Source organism: Talpa occidentalis, unplaced genomic scaffold (genome assembly GCF_014898055.3).
Source record: "Talpa occidentalis isolate TD23 unplaced genomic scaffold, MPIMG_talOcc4v2.1 talOcc4.9, whole genome shotgun sequence".
Lineage (NCBI taxonomy): Eukaryota > Metazoa > Chordata > Mammalia > Eulipotyphla > Talpidae > Talpa > Talpa occidentalis.
The window spans coordinates 23,687,147-23,710,337 of NW_023605305.1; the positions used below are offsets into that span (position 1 = coordinate 23,687,147).

General features: G+C 42.6%; 1 protein-coding gene across 1 annotated transcript; it reads left to right on the top strand.

Moving 5' to 3' along the window:
• The first annotated feature begins 4,150 nt into the window (after positions 1-4,150).
• Positions 4,151-17,013, top strand: AKIRIN1 (akirin 1). The gene is made up of 5 exons (XM_037499542.2): positions 4,151-4,483; positions 8,236-8,376; positions 10,787-10,921; positions 12,197-12,268; positions 12,939-17,013. The coding sequence occupies exons 1-5, from the start codon at positions 4,264-4,266 to the stop codon at positions 12,947-12,949; spliced, it is 579 nt and encodes a 192-aa protein (XP_037355439.1). The 5' UTR covers positions 4,151-4,263; the 3' UTR covers positions 12,950-17,013.
• Positions 17,014-23,191: the final 6,178 nt, after the last annotated feature.

Genomic DNA, 23,191 nt, shown 5'->3' on the forward strand with positions numbered 1-23,191 from the left:
CATCTCTAATCACCTTTAAAATCTCTTCCATGATGATTATTATACCACAGTCTTCCTTTTCTTTTTTATTTAATTTGCATAATTTATAACTTAATTGGAAACTATCCACTTCTGCAAGTTTCCAATGTATTGCCATTATGTTTAAGTAGTATTCTCTTATATATATTTTTTCTTTTTTAAAGATTTATTTTTATTTATTTATGCATACAAGAACTGGGGTGTAGGCCAGAGGTGCAGGGGGTTGCGTGAAAAGATTCACCAGAGACAGAGTGGGGAGCAAAACAGGCAGATTTACTGAAATACAGCAGGTGAGACAGGAGAAGTCTGCTGCGCCATATGTGGATTAGCTCCCTAGCCGGGATCAAACTCAGGCGAGAGTAGTGGACAGTATGACAGCGCTGAGTCTTAATACCTACACCACCAGGGAGGCCCCTCATATGATCTTTACCTCTTCTGCATTTCTGTCTCATACCTAATCTTAAATATGGTCTTTCTTCTTAGACTTCTAAAGAGCTTATCTTTTTTATGATCCTTTTAAAATAACTTTTCCTATGTCTGCTATTAAAAATAATCAGTTCAAAATAATCCTTATGCCAAACAGACATATTTTGGGGTGGCAGACTTTGCCCCTTTATAATAACTTGGAGATCATTGGTGTTTCAGTGGAATGGGAGGGACAAAAATCAGGGTTGATGGATTGTGAGTGGGAGGTAAGTAAAAGAAGACAGCAAATATAGGTAAGTCCTATGGAAATTTTGGGCAAAGTATACTGGAATATTTTTGAGGATGATGTTATCTCTTTTCTTTCATTCTCAACCCAATGTTAGCCTACCTATTCCCCAGGAACCATATGTCTTTTCATGCCCTAGGAAACTCAACCTTTATAGCCTAGTGCCTGGCGTATGGAAGGCACTTAGTAATGTGTGCATGTGTATGACTCGTCACGTATCTGCATATGCAAAGCAAAGCTAACCTGAACTGTGATGACCTCATAAGAGGACACCACACTGAGTGGCCATCTAGCAGCCTCTCTGCTTCCCTCAAGGATATCTCTCTGGTTGGGTCACCATCAACTACAACTTATAATAGGATGTACCACCTACTTGTTTGGTTTCTGAATCATCTGAATCCACCCTTCTTCAGCAATGTGGACTATCAACTTGTGGGGAGAGAAAGAACAACCTCAAAATAATTAACCATTTATTCACTCAATCAATATTTATTCTGTGCCTACCCCTACTGTATTCAAACACTGTGCTGGGGTTAGAGAAACACAAGTGCATGAGTCTTGGTTATTATACTCAAGGAATTTATAGTTTGAAGCACAGTCAGATACGTAAACAAATTGTAACTTCCTGTTTTAGCACACTAATATTACAAGGCATGCTCAAAGTTTTAAAGGTTCACAGAGAAGAATCAAGCACAAAACCTTAGCTAGAAGGGGCCTCCCCGGTGGCGCAGCAGTTGAGCGCTGGGTTGCGAGGCTGCCCGCGGCCTCTGCGGCGCCGGTTTGATCCCCGGCTGCTCCCCGGCCACCGGAGGAGGGCCCCACATGGCGCTCAGACCTCTCCTGCTGCCCGCTGCTCCCCTCAGCAGTGTCCTTTGGTCCTTCTGCCTGCTCTGCTCCCCGCTCTGGCTCTGGTGAATCCTCTCGCCCTCCCGTGCTTCTGACTGTACCCAGTGCATGTATAAACAAAACAAACAAACAAACAAATAAATAAATAAAACATGCCTCTATTAAAAAAAAAAAGTTAAAAAAATATAAAAAAAATAAATAAATTTGAAAAAAAAAAAAAAAAAAAAAAAACCTTAGCTAGAAGTACTATTTAGAATGACTACCCAAGGACACACTTTTCAAAACTTCTAAACTTTGGGCTAATTTATCCCACAAGAAAACAATTTTCTTCAACTACATTAGACCAGACTTTTATAAAAAATAACCATCAATATGTAGCTTTTTATGTTCTTGGCTTTTATTAGACATAACGAGATATACTATATTCATATGAATGTTACTTCTACATTTGTTGTTACCTTCTTGATTACTCTTACATCATTCAGTAGTTTCTAATAAAGGCCCATGAGAAATTATCTTTAGAATATGGTGCTATGGGGGGAAAAAAAGAACTATGGTCTGTGTCCTCTAATGAACTAATTCTTTTCAGATGACAACGTCTATTCAACATGTAGTGTTTTCAGTACTGTAGCTCAGACTACATTTCAAATTCAGTCAGGATAATTATTATCTTTTTCTATGGTTCTAATGCTCTATTTCTAGTTCCCTATCTATTATAAACCTTCTTTTTTGTCCTATGTCCTTATCGAAAAGAGGTGGGATAAAATAAATGTAACACTGGGTATTACAGTGTTTTAAAATTATTTCTGCTTTGTGTCAAAAATAAATGAAAAAAAATCAACTTGCTGTGTTTGGGGCTTTACAAAGTTCGGAGTATCTGGGAAGGACCAGAGGTAAGCAATAGAAAAACAACAAAGAATGTGACTGAGGTATGCCCACATTGAGGCACATTGATCTGGCATATGGCCTATTACAAGACTATCTAGGAGCCCTCCCTGGTGGCCCAGGGGTTAAGTCTCAGCGCTACCACTGCGATGGCCTGAGTTCGAGGTCATCCCCTGGCCAGGGAGCTAACCCAGATGCCACAGCAGACCTCTCCCCTCTTGCCCACTGCTCCCCCTAGCAGTGTAGTTCAGTAAATATGCCTGTTCTGCTCCCCACTCTGTCTCTGGTGACTCCTTTTATCCCCCGAACCTTTGTCCTACACCCCAGTTCTAAAAAAATTAAAATAAAAATACAATTTAAGGGCCTCCCCGGTGGCGCAGCGGTTGAGCGCTGGGTTGCGAAGCTGCCCGCGGCCTCTGCGGCGCCGGTTCGATCCCCGGCTGCTCCCCGGCCACCGGCGGAGGATCCCACATGGCGCGCAGACCTCTCCTGCCGCCCGCTGCTCCCCTCAGCAGTGTACTTCGGTCCTTCTGCCTGCTCTGCTCCCTGCTCTGGCTCTGGTGAATTCTCTCACCCTCCTGCGCTTCTGACTGTACCCAGTGCTTGTATAAACAAACAAACAAACAAACAAAATAAATAAATAAAACATGCCTCTATAAAAAAAAAAAAAGATTTAAAAAAAAAATACAATTTAAAAAAAAAGAGTAAAAAAAGAAAATTGGGTTGTTCTGGAAAAGCCCAGAGATATATGGAAGCAGACAAATGCCAGGAGGCATGGTCATTATTTAATGTATATAGTCAGAGAAAGACTTGAACCTTTTTTGGATCACAGAGAGAGAGATCCCTTTGATAACTTGAAAGCATTGCACCTGCTTCCCAGTAATGCACAAGCACGTACAGTTTTTAAAAGCAGAACCCTCCTGTTACCCACTTATCCTTCCAGAATGTCAAAAGCACTTTACAACCGGCACTTTCGTAAAGAATTCTGATAGAGCTGAGGAAAAACCCGAGCCGCCAGGTCACATGGGGAGACCGGCAAATCAGCTCTCGGTTGAAGTTAACACTCTGACACCATTCTTGGATGGTTCAAGCCAGTGGGTTTTTTGAGTGCCGACTCCTTCGATGAAGGTGTGGGTCATCTATACCCAAAAACATCCCAACATACACAGTTTTAAGGGGGTGGTGGGGTTCCCAGAGCCCATCTTCCGGTCTCGGGCCATTTTTCAGGGAGGACTTCACCCGAGTCAGGGCAATGCCCTTGAGGACCTTTTATAATCACCCTTTCTTTTATCACCAGGGCCGGAGCGGCCTAGAGAGGAGGTTACCCACGCGGGCGCTCCGCCCCCCGCGGGCTCTGACGGGCTCCTCCGCGCTCCCCCCTCCCCCCACGCCGTGTCACGCAGGTGCGAAACCCCAGGGGCCACCCGGGAGCGACGCTCAGGACGCGCGGGGATGGGGGATAGGAGGGGGGGGATGGGCCCTGGGAGGAGTGGGGGCGGGGGCGGGGCCTTCCCCGGGTTGCTTGGTGACCGAGCTCTCCGCCCAGACCGTTCCATTTCCTCAGGAGGGGGCGCCGCGGGCCGGACCGTTGCGGACGGACCTCCCAGATCGGCCCTCTTCCGGCTTCCCCCCCTCCGCCGGGCGGTGGCCGGGCCGTGACGTCACAGGAGGCGGGGCCAGGGCCCCTGCCGGGTGCTGGCGGCGCCATTGGAGCCGGCTTGGCTTGCGAGCTCCGCTGAGGAGCCGGAGGTTGGGCCGCGTTTACAGCCGCGTCCACTCCTGGTCCTTGGCCCCTGAGCGGCATGGCGTGCGGGGCGACGTTGAAGCGGCCGATGGAGTTCGAGGCGGCGCTGCTGAGCCCCGGTTCCCCGAAGCGGCGGCGCTGCGCCCCTCTGCCCGGCCCCACTCCGGGCCTCAGGCCCCCGGACGCCGAGCCGCCGCCGCCGCTTCAGATGCAGACCCCGCAGCCGACGCTGCCGCAGCCCGCCCCGCCCGGCAGCGAGCGGCGCCTTCCAACGCCCGGTAACCTGCGCTGCGGGCTTGGCAGGAAGCCAGGCCGGGCTTGTGGGGGGCGGGGGGCTGGTGCACGGACGCTCGGTTCATTCCCTCACGTACCCCAGCTTTGCCCTGAGAAAAGGGAACTGCGGTGCCTCTGGGCCTGGTCGCTTCCGGGGATGGGAGACATCCGGGAGGTGTCGTGGGGCCACATTGTCGATTTTCGGGTTTTGCTGGAGCTGGAGAGCCTGAAGGGGTGGGCAGCAAGAGGAAGGTGGGACCACCCCTGGCCACTCGGGGCCCCTCCGTCCCCCAGATACCTCCTGTCTCTGCTCCCCGGGCCTTCCACTGCACGGCCCTGCAGAGCCAGTGGGCCGTGGAAAATTGGATTCTCCTCACGAACCCGGCCTGGAGGGTGGGGCCTGGGGCGGGTTCCTGGGAAGGGGCTTGAGAGTGTGCTCTTCTGCACTGTGCTGCATGCAGCTGGCGGGGAGACCTGGTTTCCAGAAGTCTTGAAGGACCGCACGCCACGGCAGAAGTCATGGAATCGATTTCAGCCTATTTCTAAGGGATTGGCCGTGTTCTTTTATTGTAAGGCCATGTCCTTTTATTGTCCTGTGCTAAAAATGACCTGAAATCGGTAGTTGGTTAGCGAGAGTTTGAGGATCCTTATTCAACATCCTGGGGTTCCGGAAGCTAGAGAGAGATTCGGCCATCAATGGAGATAGAGACAGTCTCTTTATAATAAGGGATTCCATGTTGGCCGAGGAAAGGGGAACGCTGGTGTGACAATAAAGTTTAAAAAAAAAAAAAAGAACAGCCTAACCATTGTGCAGGTAGAGGAGAAAGTGCATCAGAATTAGTATTTAGCATTTTTGAGGGACTCTGGGAATCAGAGTTCTCGAAACTGAACTTTGGCACATCATTTCTTTGTGTTTTTCCTATTGCTCAAGCATAAGCAATACCAGTGTCTTTAGGCTTTATTTCCTCCTCCTCTGACTGTCTACTATGTAGATTTCAGGTCTTCATCCTCTCACACCTCTCCCAGTGACGGTGTGTCCTTACTCATGTTCACCTCTTTATGCTGGCATTCAAAGACTTTATCAGCTGTAACCACATCTTAACCTGATCAGTCTTTTATACAGTTTTCTTCAAACTATGCCTTTGCTCTTTTCCCCCAGACCCCTGTAACTGTGCCTATATCCTTGCCTGTCATGGTGTTATTCTTTGCTGTTTGCTAATCCAAATACAGTCATTTCTTCAAGTCTCCCATCCATTACTTGCCTAACCCTGCCTCATAAGGAACTCTGTTCTACTTTAAATTCCCTGACCACTTAATATTGCAGTGCCTTATGTACTGAGTGAGATAATGTTTGCACAAGTTCTTTGTAGAGAGCCTTTCAAAAGCAGGGAGTATAGATGTGTTTTTGAAGTGATATTTTTTTCTTCCATTTGCTGTTGCAGATAGCCAAGGGTAGTCATAATCTTTCTAGACCTCTCTTCAGCAAAAAGGAATTAGTATATTCCCTGTCTACCTGGATGAACTTTGTGTAAATGTTTTATCCCAAAATTACTCTTTAGACTAATTCTGTTGCAATTCACATTACAGCAAATGCTTAATACAGGATTGTTGAATGTGTTTGGAAGCCTAAATATGGCAGAGTGCTGTGATGGGGATCATTATATTTATAAGTATTAATGCTTACTTGGTGCTTTGGCTTAAGTGAAAGATACCCCAAAGAATGGGGAGGGCATAGTAGATATAGAAAAAATAAAGCCAATAATAAAAAATAAAATTTAAAATCTGGCTTGATTTTTGATTTTATAATATCATAGTTACCTGACAAGTGGTAAAGTTCTCTCAGAAATGGTCAAGAAATTGTCTTTACTTAAAAAAAAAAAAAAAGAGATGTCATGATACTTTTTGTTGGAAAGGGCCTATAAAATTAAGCTTGAATGAACTAGGTGCATACCAGGCATGGAAGAGGATTGGTAATGTGATCTCAGTGAGATGTTTATAAACGTGGAGTGAGTCTAGATGCAGAGCAATTACTTGATCATGATTTGAGGGTTGGAGAATAATTTCCAGATTGAAGTAGCATGTCGGCTGGATCTTGAATAATGTTGCGGGGGGTGGGGGGGTGTAGAGACACAGTCCCATTTCAAGCAGAGAGAAACTGCTTGAACAAAACCCAGAAAACCCACAAATTAAAGAACAGGTTTTTTAATGCAACTTGGCTGTAGTGGGAGATGGAACTGAAAAAATAATTTGAGACCAAGTCTTAGAAAGTCTGGAATGGTATGCTAAAGAGTTCCAATGTTAGTCTTTAAACCATGGCAGAATTTTGAGGATGGGCTTAGTCTGATATAATCTAGAAGCACAACCTCCAAAAAAAGGGGGGGCAGGGAAGGATTAAAATTATTAGCCACCACTAAAAAGGAACTTGTATTTTAAAATGCCTTTTCCTGTTTTATGGGAAGAAAATTACCTCTATTGCTCTTATGAGCATATGTGCATCCCTTGCATAGATTTTTGGACTTGCTAGTACTACCAGCCTCAAAACTGTATCTTTCCATTTGTTCACTTTGCCATAGAGCAGGCACTTAGAAGTTTATCAAAGACGGTCTGTTCTCTTGAGCATTGTCTTCATACTTGTCCTTTCTTGTTTCAAGTCTTTGCAGTTCCTTACATCCTTGTATTGAATCTGGCAAGTATGTGCTTGGAGAGTAATACATTTTAAAGATGAGGGATCTGAAATATGAACTTATTAGCACTCTTAAAAGAAAGCTAATCCTACATTGTTCTAGCATTGTAGGCTGAGCATTATGGACTTTCATGTGTGGAGCTACTTTAAATTCATGTTCTTGGTCTGCACCATTATTTATTATAAAATTGCTGGTATCGTTGATTTTGATTCTAAGAACTTTTATCAAGTAGGCATTTATATTGAAGAAGTAGGCTGAAGATCCTGAGTGCCTTCCCAAGGTCATAGTGCATGGTTATAGCAAACTATCCATTTGAATTGTGAGTTGGGGTGGTGATATAATTTTCTGTTTTTTAATGGTTAAGGAAGTTTATTATCTGGAAAGTGAAAACCACATCCTTCCAGATTCCTTGTTTAGTCTCTAGATGTGTCCTTCAAAGTGGCTAGTGCTTTGTGTGTCCTGGACTCCTTTTAATAATCTTAACAAATTTGGTTTTATTCCTTTGACTCAGAATAATAATGTGAATCCAACCAAATATTACCTCATATGGGATCAGGAAATTCTAAGCCCTGATCATCAGTTCCAAACAACAAATCTTAGGTCTTCCCCTGGTCAGTGTCCAAGCTATGGATATATTGGTTTCTACTGTCTTTCCCAAAGATCTTGAGTCCCAGACCCAGATGGGACAAAAGCTTTATTGTTAGAATGCCTTAGTAGTAAGGACTTACCCTAACACCCTAGTTTGTGGAATTCTAAAATTTAAAGGAGATCAAAAATAGCTTTCGATTATGTGAAGGACTTTTAATTTTTCTTGTAAGTTCTGCTTGTTATCATCCAACAAACAGCAAATCTGGTCCTCAATGTTAACAGAAAACCAAGCATAGGGAACTAGCTGGTCTCTTATGCCAAAATAGCGCTATTTGAAGTATTGTTGAAATAGCAGTAAGAGGGCATGCTTTGGGCTTATATAGTGCTTTATTCAGTATAAACATTTTTCTTATTAATAACTTGGGGGAGAGACACAATGTTTGAAGAAATGACATAAGTGAATATGTGTTTCTTTTTTTTATTAGAGCAAATTTTCCAGAACATAAAACAAGAATATAGTCGTTATCAGAGGTGGAGACATTTAGAAGTTGTTCTTAATCAAAGTGAAGCTTGTACTTCAGAAAGTCAGCCTCACTCCTCAGCACTCACAGCACCTAGTTCTCCAGGTAAGCAAAGTTTCGTGTCCACAGTCCATATAAGAGTAGGTAAACCGTACTTAAGATGATGGTTTCCTAATTCAGAGTTGATATTGTCTAAATAAAATGGTAAAGTGTATGCATTATCCTAATATAAAATTGGGAAAAGACCTTTAATTGATTTGGTTGGACTTCTGATCCAACGCAAGAGTACTCAGTAACTAGAGCGTCTAATTCCATAGCCACTAGCCATTTGAAATTTTAAATTTAGTTTCTCAGATGCAGCGACCACATTTCAAGTACTTAGTAGGCAATGTAGCTGTTGTATTAGACAACACAACTATGGGACATTTCCATCATTGCAGAAAGTTGTGTAACGTTAACAGGTGTTCAGAGAGGATGTGCTCAAAAATAGAATCTCTGGGTTGGAGGGAATCTTCATGGTCACATAGTTCAACCAGTCTTGCCTGCCATATCCTTGCAAATATCAACCTGCCAGTACTCAAACATCTCCCTCTTTTAACAGTGGATCCGTTTATTTCCTCACAAAGCATTATATATTTTTTGACAGTTCTAAGAATTAAAAACTACATTGAGAGGGACCTCTCAGGTTACCTAGGAGTTGAGTCTCAGAGCTGTCACTGCTATAGCCTGGTTTATCCCTGGCCAGGGAACTGACCCACATGCGGCACAGCAGACTCTTCTGTCTAACCAGTGTTCCGCTCAGCAGTGTATTTCGATCAATATGCCTGTTCGCTCCGTCTCTGGTGAACCTTCTCACCCCCTGTACCTCTGGCCTACACCTCAGTTCTTCTGTGTACCAAAAAAAATTATCTTGATAAAAACTGTCTTTTTACAGAACACGGATTTGATAATGCCACTGAATTGTTCACTTTAAACTGTTTTTCTGTGAGTTTTATCTCAAGTATATATTTAATTGTCTTCTTAGAACCCAAAAGTCTTTGCCACACACATGCATGGGTAAACCATACAGTGGTTATAACTAGCAAGTCTCCCCTTAGTTTTCTCTTAAGATTTTAGTGATATCATTTTGAAGTAATAGAATATGTTATGGGTAGAGAAACAAGTACAAATAGTGGCTGCCTGATTGCATTTGTAGAGGGAAAAAAATTGTTTTAAGCAAAAAATGATTTGTTGCTAGGTGTTATTAAATGGCTTATATAGAGGATTGAAAAAACGGGTTCTAGGCTGAGCTTTAAAGAACAGCTCAACCATACTGTTTTTCTACAAGGGCTCAAACCATAGTCTGTATATTGTGCTTTCAATGTATGTTTAAATTCTTTTATTGCTTTTCCTACACTGTACTGTTCTATAAGCAGATGCCCAGGTGTGATTTTGTAAGATGTGCTAGGGAAAAAAAAACAAAACAATACCAAAACAAAATATATGTGTATATATTTTCGAGCTGTTGCTTTTATGATCAGGAAGCTGATGCCACATTTTCTGTACATTCCAATGGTTTCTAACTACTGTCTTGTGACTATTTCACTCTTTTCACCCTAGATTTCAAAGGAATCAAGGATGAGTAAGATGTATAGTGCTTGAGGGCTTCCCTAATGGCCTGCCCTGGCCAATAGGGAGGCCCTCAGTTGGTTGGGTCTCAGTGATATCCCCACTATGGTCTAGGTTCTATCCCTGGCCAGAGAGCTGGCCCACATGGCGCAGCAGACCTCTCTTGTCTCACCCGCTGCTCCACTTAGCAGTGTATTTTTGGAGGATCCACCTGTTCTGTTCCCTACTCTGTCTCTAGTGAATCCTCTCACCCCCATATGTCTGGCCTGCACCCTAGTTCTTCTGTGCAAAGAATAAAAAGATGTATAGTGCTTGACTGTCTACTTGCTTCATTGATTTTGCCAACAGTGTTGAACAAGTCACTTGACCTGCACCTCAGACTCCTAACCATTTCTTATCAGAATCACTCATGGAACTTAAGATACCCAAGCTGTAGCCCAGAATTAAATCAGAATGTGTATCCTCTTTTATTCTATTGTTAAACTAAAGATAATTATGATGTACCACCTTAGATAAACATGGTCTAGAAGATCTCAAGAGCCTGGGTAGTTTTCATGCTGTGAATCTACTTTCTCTAATCCAAACTAAAGGCTTGATCAGTTTAAACGTTTTGTTCTTTTACTTTGCCAAATAGACTAGTAGTATGGGCTCAGATTATTATGGCTTAGAACTATTTTCTAGTTTGCTCACCTGGATCACATTATTTACCTCATACTTCACAGTGTACTTTTTGCGTTTTAAAAACAAATGGTAGTAACTTAGAAATTTGTAGAAATATTCCTTATAAAGTAGTGAAATCTATTTTTTTCTGACCAATTTTTATATCCTAGATCTATCTGCATAAAGCCATTAGTATTGAACTGTAGAACGAGAATGTATTGTGTAAACTAGATTGTCTTTTGGCCAGGTTCCTCCTGGATGAAGAAGGACCAGCCCACCTTTACCCTCCGACAAGTTGGAATAATATGTGAGCGTCTTTTAAAAGACTATGAAGATAAAATCCGGGAGGAATATGAGCAGATCCTCAATACCAAACTAGCAGGTAGGCTGAGGCAATGATGTGCCTTTGTTAATAGAGTTCAGTAAGGATTAACCCTGGTAAAGTAAATAGTAATTTAGAAAGAGTAAGACTTCATGCAGGAAGGTTTAAAGATTTCTGAGTATTAAATTATTCTCGTTAGTGATTATAAACATTTCATTTATACATTTATGGAAGAACTTCATTTACATTTCTGAAACAGGATAAGCCATGCTTCTCTTTTAGGGATTTTCCATATGAATAAAGGCATTGAATAGGTTAATGGGCCTGCTGGCTGATAAACAGGTGGTTGGGATGATGCTAACTTCCAACAGGTGGTTGAAGAGTGGCACATATTCAGACTTCCTGGTGGGAGTCACTTTGTGGATGTGGGAAGTCTGGCATCCTGTGATTTGGAGTTACATTGAAGTCTGGAAAGCACAGATCAGGCTGGAACAGAGGGAATGATGGCTACTAGTCAGTCTTGTGAGAGGGAGGGATCTGAATCTGGAATAGAAAGTAGTGTCTGTTTTAGTGAAAGGAAACAATGTTGTGATGAGAGAATTTTTCAGCAATAACTTACTCAGTAACAGTATTGTTTCCTAACCTGGTGACCTATACCATGTGCTTCCTCAAAATGTTAATAGGTCTGCTTTTGAATTGAGAACTGTTGGTTTAACAACAAAGTTATATGGGTTTCTTTGTAGTAGAACTTCTTTGATACTTTAATATTTATATGATTAGAAGAAGCAGCTCTAGTATATCATACCCTTTTTCTTCCTTCCCCCCAAGATTGTTCAGATCAGCTGGCTTTCTTTTAAAAATGTTTGTCCTTCTGAATTTCCCTTTTGCAGCAACTTTTGTGGGAATGTCTACAAGTAGGGGGTATGGAGTTTTCTCTAAGCTTTCAAACCAACACAGTTCTTTCCCTTAAGGTGTATATTAAAATTTATAGCAAAGATCAATGCAGAAAAGAGCTTTCAAGCTTTGTCCTATAGGTTTTCTGAATTTTGCTAGCCTGTAGTAAGCATATCTGTCTGTCTTAGGAAACCATGAGTAAGGGATGGAGTTGCAGCAGGGATGAGATTATTAGTAAAATATTACAGATGGTTAGTGACTGTGTCTGGGAGCCACAGATTTGGGGTCTAAGAAGTAGTAACAGATTTCAGAGTGACCATTATAAGGAGGGCCTGACACTGAATAATTCAGAAAGGGAAGCTAGATCTATCCTGTCACTGGATTCTTGAAAAGCTGGGGGAGAGTTTCTGGGGATAGTATATATTGTCTTTCCCCTCACAGAACAATATGAATCTTTTGTGAAATTCACACATGATCAGATTATGCGACGGTATGGGACAAGGCCAACAAGCTGTAAGTATTCAAAATTTTTCTTTGAATTTTCCAATTTTCAAGAGCAAGATTTTGGAAGTGATTTTATCTCCTGAGACCAAAAGCCCCTGTGAAGTAAGCTAATAGCTAATATTTAAAGAATATGTACGTGCTCAGATTTTTGTTAAACCCTGTAAATCTTCACCAAAGTCTGTTTAATGTGCAGTAACCCTGTGAGGGATAATTAGTAGTCCTATTTTACAGGTAAGGTAAGGATGGTGTTTAAAGAGGTTTAAATAATTTGCCTGAATTCATGTAGCTAATAGGTCAGCCAGGCTTAAAACCTAAGTAGTCTGACTTCACTGCCAGTGTATTTATTTCTTGGCTTTTCCCCCAGAAAGAGAACTGCGATTGTTAATTTATTAAAGTTAATTCCTTAAACTAGCTCATCAAATGTATAACTAGAATTTCTTAATATTAAACATCTTGAAACTACCAGTTACTCAAGTCATAAATTATAAATATTATATACCTAAACGGACCCTGAGTCAGGTTTCTTAAATTCTCAAGAATTTAGGACCTTTTCAAGTGGTTACTCCTTTTGCTCATGTTGTTATTACAATGGCCACTAGTTAGTATTGTTGTTTTTTTAAAGCCATATACTACATTTTTAGTATCCTTAATTCTTTTGTTTTTTATTCCTAATTTATAGACGTGTCCTGAAGCTTTCTTGCATATCTGGGTACCAGGTTTGACCTCAAGAGATGGCTGCTGTACACTTTTTGCAACTGGTTTGATATCACATTTCAGCTCCAACTTTGCATCCTGAGAACACTTAAACGTTTTCTGCAGGTCCATTTTATACAACTTGAAAGACCTTAAAACTTTCTGGTTGCCACAAGCATATCTTTCTTTTCTGCTCATCCAATAAACAGCTGTGCCCTACTGTGATAGATTTTCCAAACAAAAATACCTGGAGCAGCAGTTTAGCAAAATATGCCCTCAGTGGCACTCAACAAATGGAGTTTCCCCAAGCACAGTCTGTAAGAAGTGTGTGTGAGAGTGTGTGTTTATGTGTGTATGTGTACTTTAAGTTATTATTTGTATTGTGCAAATTTTTTTGATCTTGGGGATTCTGGCTGTGAATTTGATGCACGACAATTATGGTTAAAAACATTTGCTTGGTCTACAGAGGATCATTAATGTTTTGTGACCATACAGGTTGTAACAGTGGATTATTTTACATGTAGGTATTATTGTTAAATACAGGGACTGTTTCCGGGCACAGAATAAGAATCATAAGTTAGGATGGACTTTAGATGTGATTATGACAATATAACAAAGTTCTGTGGTCCTAGATCTACAAATGTGGTGAGGAATTAGAACAAAGTGGAGACAGGCCATTTGACACATGGACTCTGCCTAGCCCTCTTAGAAAAATACTTTGACTCCAAGCCTTAAAATACCCACGTGGAGTCTGTGTTCACCTCATTCACACAAAGAGCTCCTTGGACACTGAACCTCTTAAAAAGAAAACGTCTCCCCAGGAGCAGGAGCATCAGGGTTCGCTTGGGAGCATAACAGGTGAGCACCGGGCTGGGCCAGGCCCCAGCGGCATTGCTACTTGGAGGAACCACTTTTGTATCAGTTATTCATAGAATTTGAATCCTTTGGTCAGGTTCCCCCAGCTTTTAAGAGGTGTCCATGTTCAACTGCTTAAGCTTTGTTTTGGCAACCCCTGCCCGAAATTGCTTACAGGCTGTTCTTCACCTTGTTTCCAAGGCTGAGGAACAGAAAGTAGCCTCTGTTTTGAGGAGGTGGAAGTTAAGTATACATTTATTTTTTACTGTGACTTGTTCAGGACCACATTTTACAAAATGCCTTGTTTCCTTTATTATTGTTTCTAAAAAGGAAAGTTCAGTTAAAATTGTTTTAGTTTGAATATAGAATAGTTTTTTTAATTAGGGTTATTTTGGAAATTTCTGAGTTTAATTCAAATGTATGCCAATACCTTCCAAAGGTGATATTCAGAGACAGTTGTTCTGATCAGATGGCTTAGAGAAATTTCTGGAATATTCACATTCGAAGATTCCTTATTAATGAATGTCTTTGACTTAAATCTAACCAAAAACTGCAATGTTATTCTTTGTACATTTTCATTATATAGTGTTAACAAGCTTAGTTGCAAACAAATAAAATACTTAAGCTATTTGTTTACCTTGCCTTCTTAATACTGTGATAATGTTTATTCTGATAACTTAAGTGAGACTGCTATAGCAGTTCGCCAGTTCAACATTACATTTAAGATTTATAGACTTTTTTTAGAGCCTTGCAGTGAGTTTTTAATCATTAAAGAATTCCTTTAGTTCATATTTGAGGGGCAGTTTGTTTCATCTCTTCTTTTCCCAGGATAGTCACTTGTTCACGGAAGGAAGAGCATAACAGTGGTTGTAATAGGAGTGGCCTAACAGTAGGATAGTTACACCAAAACAAGGGAAGGACAGCAATGGGGCCATCAGAAGTCCTGAAGGATGGACCAGGAGTGGGGAACTCAGCCTCTCTGAAGTCATGTTACAGAATCAGTATGATGTGCTCACTCCCTCCCTATTCTTACTAAATAGTTTCTGGCTAGGAAGCAGAGTAGGTTTTTACAAGGATGATGACATACACCGTCACACCGCACCCTGTGTTTGCCTATTGTTTATATGTTTGCTGTTTGGAGCCAAAGGGTAAGACCACATACCACCATAGGACATTCTCAAAACAAACTAGACATACTTGTTTAGTGGCAAATCTAGAGAAAAGACAGTTCGTAGGCTAGAAAGGGAGGTGCACCTTAGACTAGCGAAAGAAGATATGTTCCCTAGATAGTGATTTGTAGGGCTTAAACTTCAGGGCATTCCCAGGTGGGGAAATATCTTAGTCCAATGGAGATAGGTCAAGGCCCAGGGAAGAAATCAACAAATACTATTATAAGCTTCTCCAAGGAAAGATTGTCAGATGTTACAAGAATTTGGGCCAACATGGTCAGTCTTTTGTGCCCACTAGGAAGGGTAGGTAGGCTAGTATATATTAGTTAAAGAAATGACCTTGCGTGTCCTTCAAACTGGAGTTTAGTCCATTCTGCCTCTACTTCTTTACGTGAGACTTGCCAAGCTACTGAACTTCTTGAGCTATAGTTTCCTATTTCAAGTTTGGGTTTTGTTTTCAAATGTGAGATAAAATGAAATATTCCGTGTAAAGGAAATGTTTAGTACAGCATGGTATATAAGAGATTGTGCACTTGGAAATTACAGGAGGTTTCTTTACAGTGGTCATCAGATCTGAAGGCCAAAACCTTCCTTTCTGTATCAGTGATTCTCAACTTTCCAATATGATCAGCCCTTTGTTAACATCAAAATCTACATTCTTAATAGAATTTGTACGTTTAAGTGTTTGACTAAGAAAAAAGAAAACATGAATGACAAATGAATTCAGTAATTTCTTTGAGTGAATCTTTTGTTAATGACTGTAGCCCAAGTTATCAAATTGCGACTTGTTTCTTTAACAGTTTTATCCCAACATGCCATACCTCCTGTTAGTTGACTATGGCTATTTTCACACTGCTGCTCCAGACTTGAGTTTTGACAGAGAGAATATGGCCACAGAGTTGGAAGTACTTACTCTCTGGCCCTTTCATTGAAAATTTTGTGGGCCACTACACGGTAGTATTGACACACATTCGAGAGAGCATACAGACAAAGGAAAACTTGGCACATACTGGACTGTTGGACATGTGTGCTAATCTATCATTCTTAGGATATGAAGTGTGGCAAAAAAAAAAAAAAAACCTTAAGCTTAAAAATAAAAACTACCATTTTAAAGAAAAAGCTAATGTGCAACTTTTTAGAGCAATGATTTTCGAGGATGGGAATGGGGACCATACTACTGGGAAAAAGGTTTAGAGTAACTATTTTCTCTTCAACATACTTAAATTTGAAATTTTCATGTGAAAATGTTAGAATGTTTACTAGAAGATAGCATGGGTTTAAAGATAGTTTAATACCATTTTTACTGAACAGTGATTGCCCTGGTGAGTCTCTTTGAAAACAGCTTCAGAGAGTGTGTGGAGATGCAGAAAGCTATGAATTGACGGGCTGTGCACAGGAACCCAAAGGCAGGAAAAGTACTAAACTTTGCTGAGAATCCACCCTGGGAAGGACTGCCTTCCAGGAGCTCTAATCTGGCTCCACCCACCGTGCTCACATGGCTGACTTTATCCTCTGTGTTCATTTGGCACAGCAAGTGACGGTGTTTCCACCCACCATAATGGTTATACCATACCTGCTTGTGGCTTTCACCCTCATCCATTAGGGCTTTGGTTCCTCAGGCAAAAGTTTCCCATTCAAATACACACACAGTTCTGTTCCACACCATTTGCCTAGTCAGAGCAACGGCTTCAGTGTCCTAGCTACTCTCAGGATCAGGAGTCCATCCAATCAACCATATGCTAGAAGCCATGATGGCTTGGCCGGTCTTGGCATTCTCGTCAAGCTTGTCAGTAATGACAAAGTCAACAGTAATGACAATGTTCACACTAGGCTTCTCAGCTTCGGATAGCACATCTGTGGCAACCTTGGCGCTTCATCAAGCAAAATCTCCATATTGAGCACCTCAAGGAATGTAAAAGCTATTCCACACCAATAATCATCTCATTGACTTGTCTGGCATATATTGATCAGCTGGGTCTTGTCTGCAATTTTAGCTCCACCCAGGATAGCCAGGAAGGGTGTCTCCGGGCTTTACAAGGCTGGCAAAGTAGCTCAGCTCCTTAATCAAAAAAAGATCTCTAGGGCCTCCCTAGCCAGGGAGCTGACCCACATGGTGCAGCAGAATTCTGTCTCGCCCGATGCACCCCTCAGCAGTGTATTTTAAGTAGATCTGCCTGTTCTGTTTCCCACTCTCTCTCTGGTGAATCCTCTCACCCCTTGCACCTCTGGCCTACACCCCAGTTCTTGTATGCATACATAAATAAATCTCCAAAAATCCTTTTTTTTTCCCTTTGGCTTGTTTTTGTCCCTTAACTAATCCAGAGAAATTGCTGCTGAGGTTTTTTAGTGTTTTTTTGTTTTGTTGACATTCTCTTAAAACCACCTATTAAAAACTGGTTTTAGCTCTTGTATGGAATATTGAAATCTTTCAAACTGTCTTCAGCACTAACTCAGCTTATTTTTTTGTGGTGCTCAGTTCTCTGCCTGGAATTAAATCCCTTCTCATTTGCAAAATGCCTACTGGATTGGCAATTGTCTTTCTGCTCCCTTTTTCAAGGCAAAGTTCGTTATTCTGACACATGCTCGTTGAACACCTGTTATTTGCAAGTACTGTTGTGGGCATTAGAAATAAACCACTGAACTGGACAGACAAGGTCCCTGCTCTCTGAGGTGCTTCCATTCTTGTGAGGCACCACAAACTAGTAAACAAGTTAATCCAAGGTTTAAAAGTGAAAATAAAAGTAATGAGATGCCTAGATTGGGTTGTAAGAAGAACCTTTCTGAGGAAGCCTATTAGAGTATTTCATTTTAGCATTTCGTTTTAAGTCCTTGTATAAAGTTGTATTAACTGCCTGACCTACACTGATCTTTTATCTCTGTCCTTGCCTCTTCAGTGATGAGTGACTAATAAATTACGTGGCTGCTGCTCCTCTTTTCCTTATCAGTACACTACCTGAAACTCCTGCAGGTTGTCTCTGCAGCCAAAAGAAATGCAGTCCTCACCTACAGAATTCAGTCTAGTGGGCAGACATGTGATAAAACTTGCTCTGATAAGTGTCCTGTGCATCTGGACAGAGTAGGGTGTTACCTAGGGAAGGCAACTCAGCCACCTGGCAGTTTCCCTCCAGCTGGTTTGGTTTAATTGCCTTGATCTGTACCCAGGAAGGCTGACTCATTAGTAAAGCTGTATTAGCCAGACATAAAACCAGACTCCAGTGTGTTAATTTATGAGAAGTATGTCAGGTGCAGTAGACTGCTCCTTCAGTCTGATCTGTGTTTCTCCTTCATGTAATCATATCTGTTGGGAAGCCTAATTAAAGTCAAGAGGCAGCTCCACACAGCAGCGTGAGGGGAGTTTGTTCTAGACATGGAATGTTTACCAGCATCGTTGGCCTACCACCAGGAGCCCAGCACAACCTTCCTCCCCACTTCAGCTTATTTCAGTGGTTCCTGGTTCTGTTTCACCTTCCACTCGATAATTTCTTTACCGTCAATGAGACATTCTTTAAATGGTCACTCTGATTCTAAATCCCAGGTCTTAGGGCCCATTACCTTCTTTTTCAAGTTAGTATGCTTATTGGCCGTGTTATGTCTATCCTACATCTCAAGACTTGGGGGATCACGAGGGTGAGGTTGGGGACAAGTTTCCAAATACATTATCTTTTTTTCTTAAAGATTTATTCATGCATACAAGAACCGGGGTACACGCCAGATGTGCAGGAGGGTGAGAGGATTCACCAGAGACAGAGCGGGGAACAGAACAGGCAGACTGACCAAAACACACTGCTGAGGAGAGCAGCTGATAAGACAGGAGAGGTCTGCCACATCACGTAGGTATCTCCCTTGCCGGCTGGTATGAAACCCGTGCTGCAGAGGCTGTGGACAGCTTCATAGCACTGCGCTCAACCCCCTGCGCCACTAGGGAGGCCTCCAAATACTTTATCTTCCCCAACTGTGCTGGGATCAATAGGCTACCTGGTTTACTCAAGCTGTGTCAGTGGTAGCATATACAGTGCTACATTGTTATCTCTAGAAACTGTGTTAAAGATCTTCTGGAGTTATGACAGGAAGAGGTGTGTAAATATTACAACATCTTGAAGGTCAAGCATGGAAGTCCCAGGAATGGATATCGTCCAGACAGCCTGGGTGTACAAAAGCTGAGGATAATTTTCAGAAGACCCTCCCATTAGGTTATAGAACTATCATCCTTTTTTATGCATTGACGGCGAAGCAAGACAGTTTAAGAACAGATCGCCGCAGTATCTCTAAGCCTGTTTCCCAATCCCGAAATGGAAGGAGGCCATGGCATAGGCTTGCCCCTCTGCAAATAAGAGTTTTTGTTTTGTTGTAAAAATCACACTTGCAGGGCCTCCCTGGTGGCACAAGGCATTTAGTCTCAACACTATGAAGCTATTGGCAGCCACTGAAGCACAAGTTCGATCCACAACCAGGGAGTTGACCCACATGGTGCAGCAGACCTCTCCTGTCTCACCTGCTACTCCCCTCAGCAATGTACTTCAGTAGATCCGCCAGTTCCGCTCCCCACTCTGTCCCGGGTGAATCCTCTCATCCACTCCCCCCCACTACCTCTGGCCTACACCCCAGCTCTTGTATGCATAAGTAAATCTTCAAAAAATTAGTTGGCCCCACATTTTTAAATTGGGAGATTTCATATTTAAATAAATGATTATTGGTTTCTCTTGACCAGTTGGGGCCCAGACTCAACGGCAATAGAAAGGAACTGAGGGGCCTCCCTGGTGGAGCAAGGAGTTAAGACACAGACTGTGAAGCTGTCTGCAGCCTCTGCAGCATGAGTTCGATCCCCAGCCAGCCAGGGAGCAGCCCACATGGCACAGCAGACCTCTCCTGACTTGCCCACTATCCCCTCAGCAGTGTATTTCAGTCAATCTACCTGTTCTGTTCCCCACTCTGTCTCTGGTGAATCCTCTCACCCCTACCCCCCGTACCTCTGACCTGTACCCCAGCTCTTATATGCATTAAAAAATATATATCTTTTTTTTTAAAAACTGAGTAACTACTGCCACTTATAGACAGGCCATATGCCCTACAGTTTGTCACAGTTGTCACAACTCCTTCTACCCTTCAAACTGTGTAAGCTGCCATTTATCATGATGTTTTTGTCTTCATTTTTTATAGCAAATTTTGTGTAACCTTGGAGGAATTTGAATCACCTATATTTGTACTAATCTTCCTGCTATCTAAGGAGTGATACAATGAAATCAGTATTTTAGGAAGATTAATCTGTGCAAAACCAATTGAAATGAGGAGTTGGGAGGCAGAAGGAAGACATAAATTGGAAACCAGTGGAAGGAATATTTGAAAAAAAATTGGACAGTAATTAAATATTTGGATGAAATATAAGGAAAATGGAAACTACTTGCATTTTCTTGAGTTTCCTGTTTGAATGGGAAGATGATATCTCACACACACACACACACACACAGAGAAGTGGGTGGTGGTGATCAATACCTTGTTACCTCTGGGCCTCCCCTGGTGGCCCAGGCGGTTGAGCGCAGTGCAGGCGGTCGAGCACAGCGCTGTGAAGCTGTCTGCAGCCTCTGCAGCACAAGTTCAATCTGGCCAGCCTGTGAGAATCCCACATGGTGCGACAGACCTCTCCTGTCTCGCCCCCTGCTCCCCTCAGCAGTGTAATTCAGTCAGTCTGCCTGTTCTGCTCCCCGCTCTGTCTCTGGTGAATCCTCTCACCCTCCCACGCATCTGGCCTGTACTCTGGTTCTTGTATGCATGAATAAACAAATCTTAAAAAAAAAAAAAGAGGGGCCTCCCTGGTGGTGCAAGGGGTTAAGCACTGCTTTATGCAGCAATCTGTAGCCTCTGCATCACAAGTTCAATCCCCAGCCGGCCAGGGAGCAACCCAGATGGTGCAGCCGACCTCTCCTGTCTCGCCTGCTGCTCCCCTCTGCAGTGTATTTCAGTTAGTCTGCCTGTTCTGTTCCCCCTCTGTCTCTGGTGAATTCTCTCACCCGCCGCTTCTCTGGCCTGTACCCCAGCTCTTGCATGCAAAAAATAATAAATCTTTTTTTAAAAAAAAAAGGAATAAGGAATCAAAAAAGAAAGTTGTTTAAAAAAAATATCTTGTTGCCTCTGGTATTTTGAGGGTGACAGTCTTGAGTTACTAATTTCATAATCCTCCAGTATCTGCTGGCCATGCATCAGGTGCTCAGGACATTCTAGTTGAATTGAAACTCTGATCTCATTTGTGATATAGATTTGATGAGGAGAAGAAAGAAAGGAAGACGGGGCCTCCTTGGTGGCGCAAGGGGTTAAGACGCAACCTATGAAGCTGTCCATAGCCTCTGAAGCACGAGTTCGATCCCCAGCCAGCCAGAGAGCTACCCACATGATGCAGCAGTGTACTTCAGTCCTGACTCGCCCACTGCTCCCCTCAGCAGTGTACTTCAGTCAATCTGCCTATTCTTTTCCCCACTCTGTCTCTGGTGAATCCTCTCCCCCCCACATACCTTCTACCCCAGTTCTTGTATGCATAAATAAATAAATCTTAAAAAAAAAAAAAAAGGGAAGAAAGAAAGAAGGGAAGACAAACCAGGAAGTTGTGGGACCTTAGGAATCCTCTCCATAATGGGTAAACTGTTTGGGAGGAAAACCTATGCAAAAGTCCTGAAGTAGAGCCAGAATTTTACATGCCAAAAAATTGGACACAGGGTAGAAATGGTGTCATTCCAGGGGGAAAGATTAAAAAAGAGACTGGATGACAGAACTTTTACATTGGAAAAGCAAGTTCTTGTTTGCTTTACTAGGTAGGTAGGGGTGGTTGGACAATGATTCTGGGAAGTTTGAAAGGCTGTATTTCTCTGGATTTTTTGAGTGCACACCACTTAAAAGGGAAATACACTTTCAGTGCAAATATGTCATTTATATGTACAATTGCAGTAATGTTATGCCCCTTATAAACATACCAAAAATGAAAAATAGAAAATTAGAAATTTAAAGAGTAAATAAAAATAAAAATATCTAGTATTTTCTTCCCACACCCCCAACATATAACACACACTATGGTACCCACACACACCATTTCCAAGGCTGCACCATAGTCAAATGGAGTCATTGGAGGCTTTGAAACAGGAGGACATGGTCTCCTCCACTTTCCTGAACTCACAAACTTTAGGAACAGACATTAAAACCTTGTTGCTTCAGAGTGCTTTCTTTATGGCAGTCACCGCCTTGGTGCTTTACACATAACTCAGTTAATCTCTTAAACTGTGGGTACTTACCTTTCTAAGACAATATTTTTATTTTATTTATTTTTTTAAAGATTTCTTTATGCACACAGAATTAGGGTTCAGGTCAGAGATGTGGGGGGGTGAGAGGATTCACCAGAGACAGAATGGGGGCAGAACAGTCAGATCCACTGACACACACTGCTGAGGGGAGCAGCAGGCAAGGCATGAGAGGTCTGCTTCGCCATGTGGGTAGCTCCCTGGCCGGGGATGGAACTCATGCTGCAGTGGCTGCGGATAGTTTGACAGGTTGCGTCTTAACCTCTTGTGCCACCCCGGAGGCCTGACAGTATTTTTATTTTTATTTTTAAAGATTTATTTATGCATACAAGAGCTGGGGTACAGGCCCGAGGTGTGGAGGGTGAAAGGATTCACAGAGACAGAGTGGGGAGTAGAACAGGCGGATCTACTGAAATACACTGCTGAGGGGAGCAGTGGGCGAGACAGGAGAGGTCTGCTGCGCCATGTGGGTTGCTCCCTGGCCGGCCGGGGATCGAACTCGTGCTGCAGAGGCTGCGGATTGCTTCATAGTGTGGTGCTTAACCCCTTGCGCCACCAGGGAGGTCCAGTATTTTTATTTTAAGATAGGAAACTGAGGCAAAATGAGATTAACTTTCCCAGAACCATTCTGACCCCACCCAGCATGGGTCCACAGTGCTGCGTTTAATCACTACTGGGGTGCCCTGATTTTCTCTAGTGTGACCTTGGTCAAGACCTCAACCAATCCGAGCTGTCCCGCGAGTGCTAGGCACGGGCCACCCGGGAGCAGGAACTCCCTAAGGCGTTACTCTGGGGAAAGCCAGTTTCAATCCGTGTAATTCGCCCAGAGGCCGGCTGGGACGGTCCGCGCAGGCGCAGATCGAGGGGTTTGGTTTCTATGGTTTCTCAGGCGCGACGGCGGAGGGAAGGTCGGCTGCCGGTGTCGCGCCGCAAGT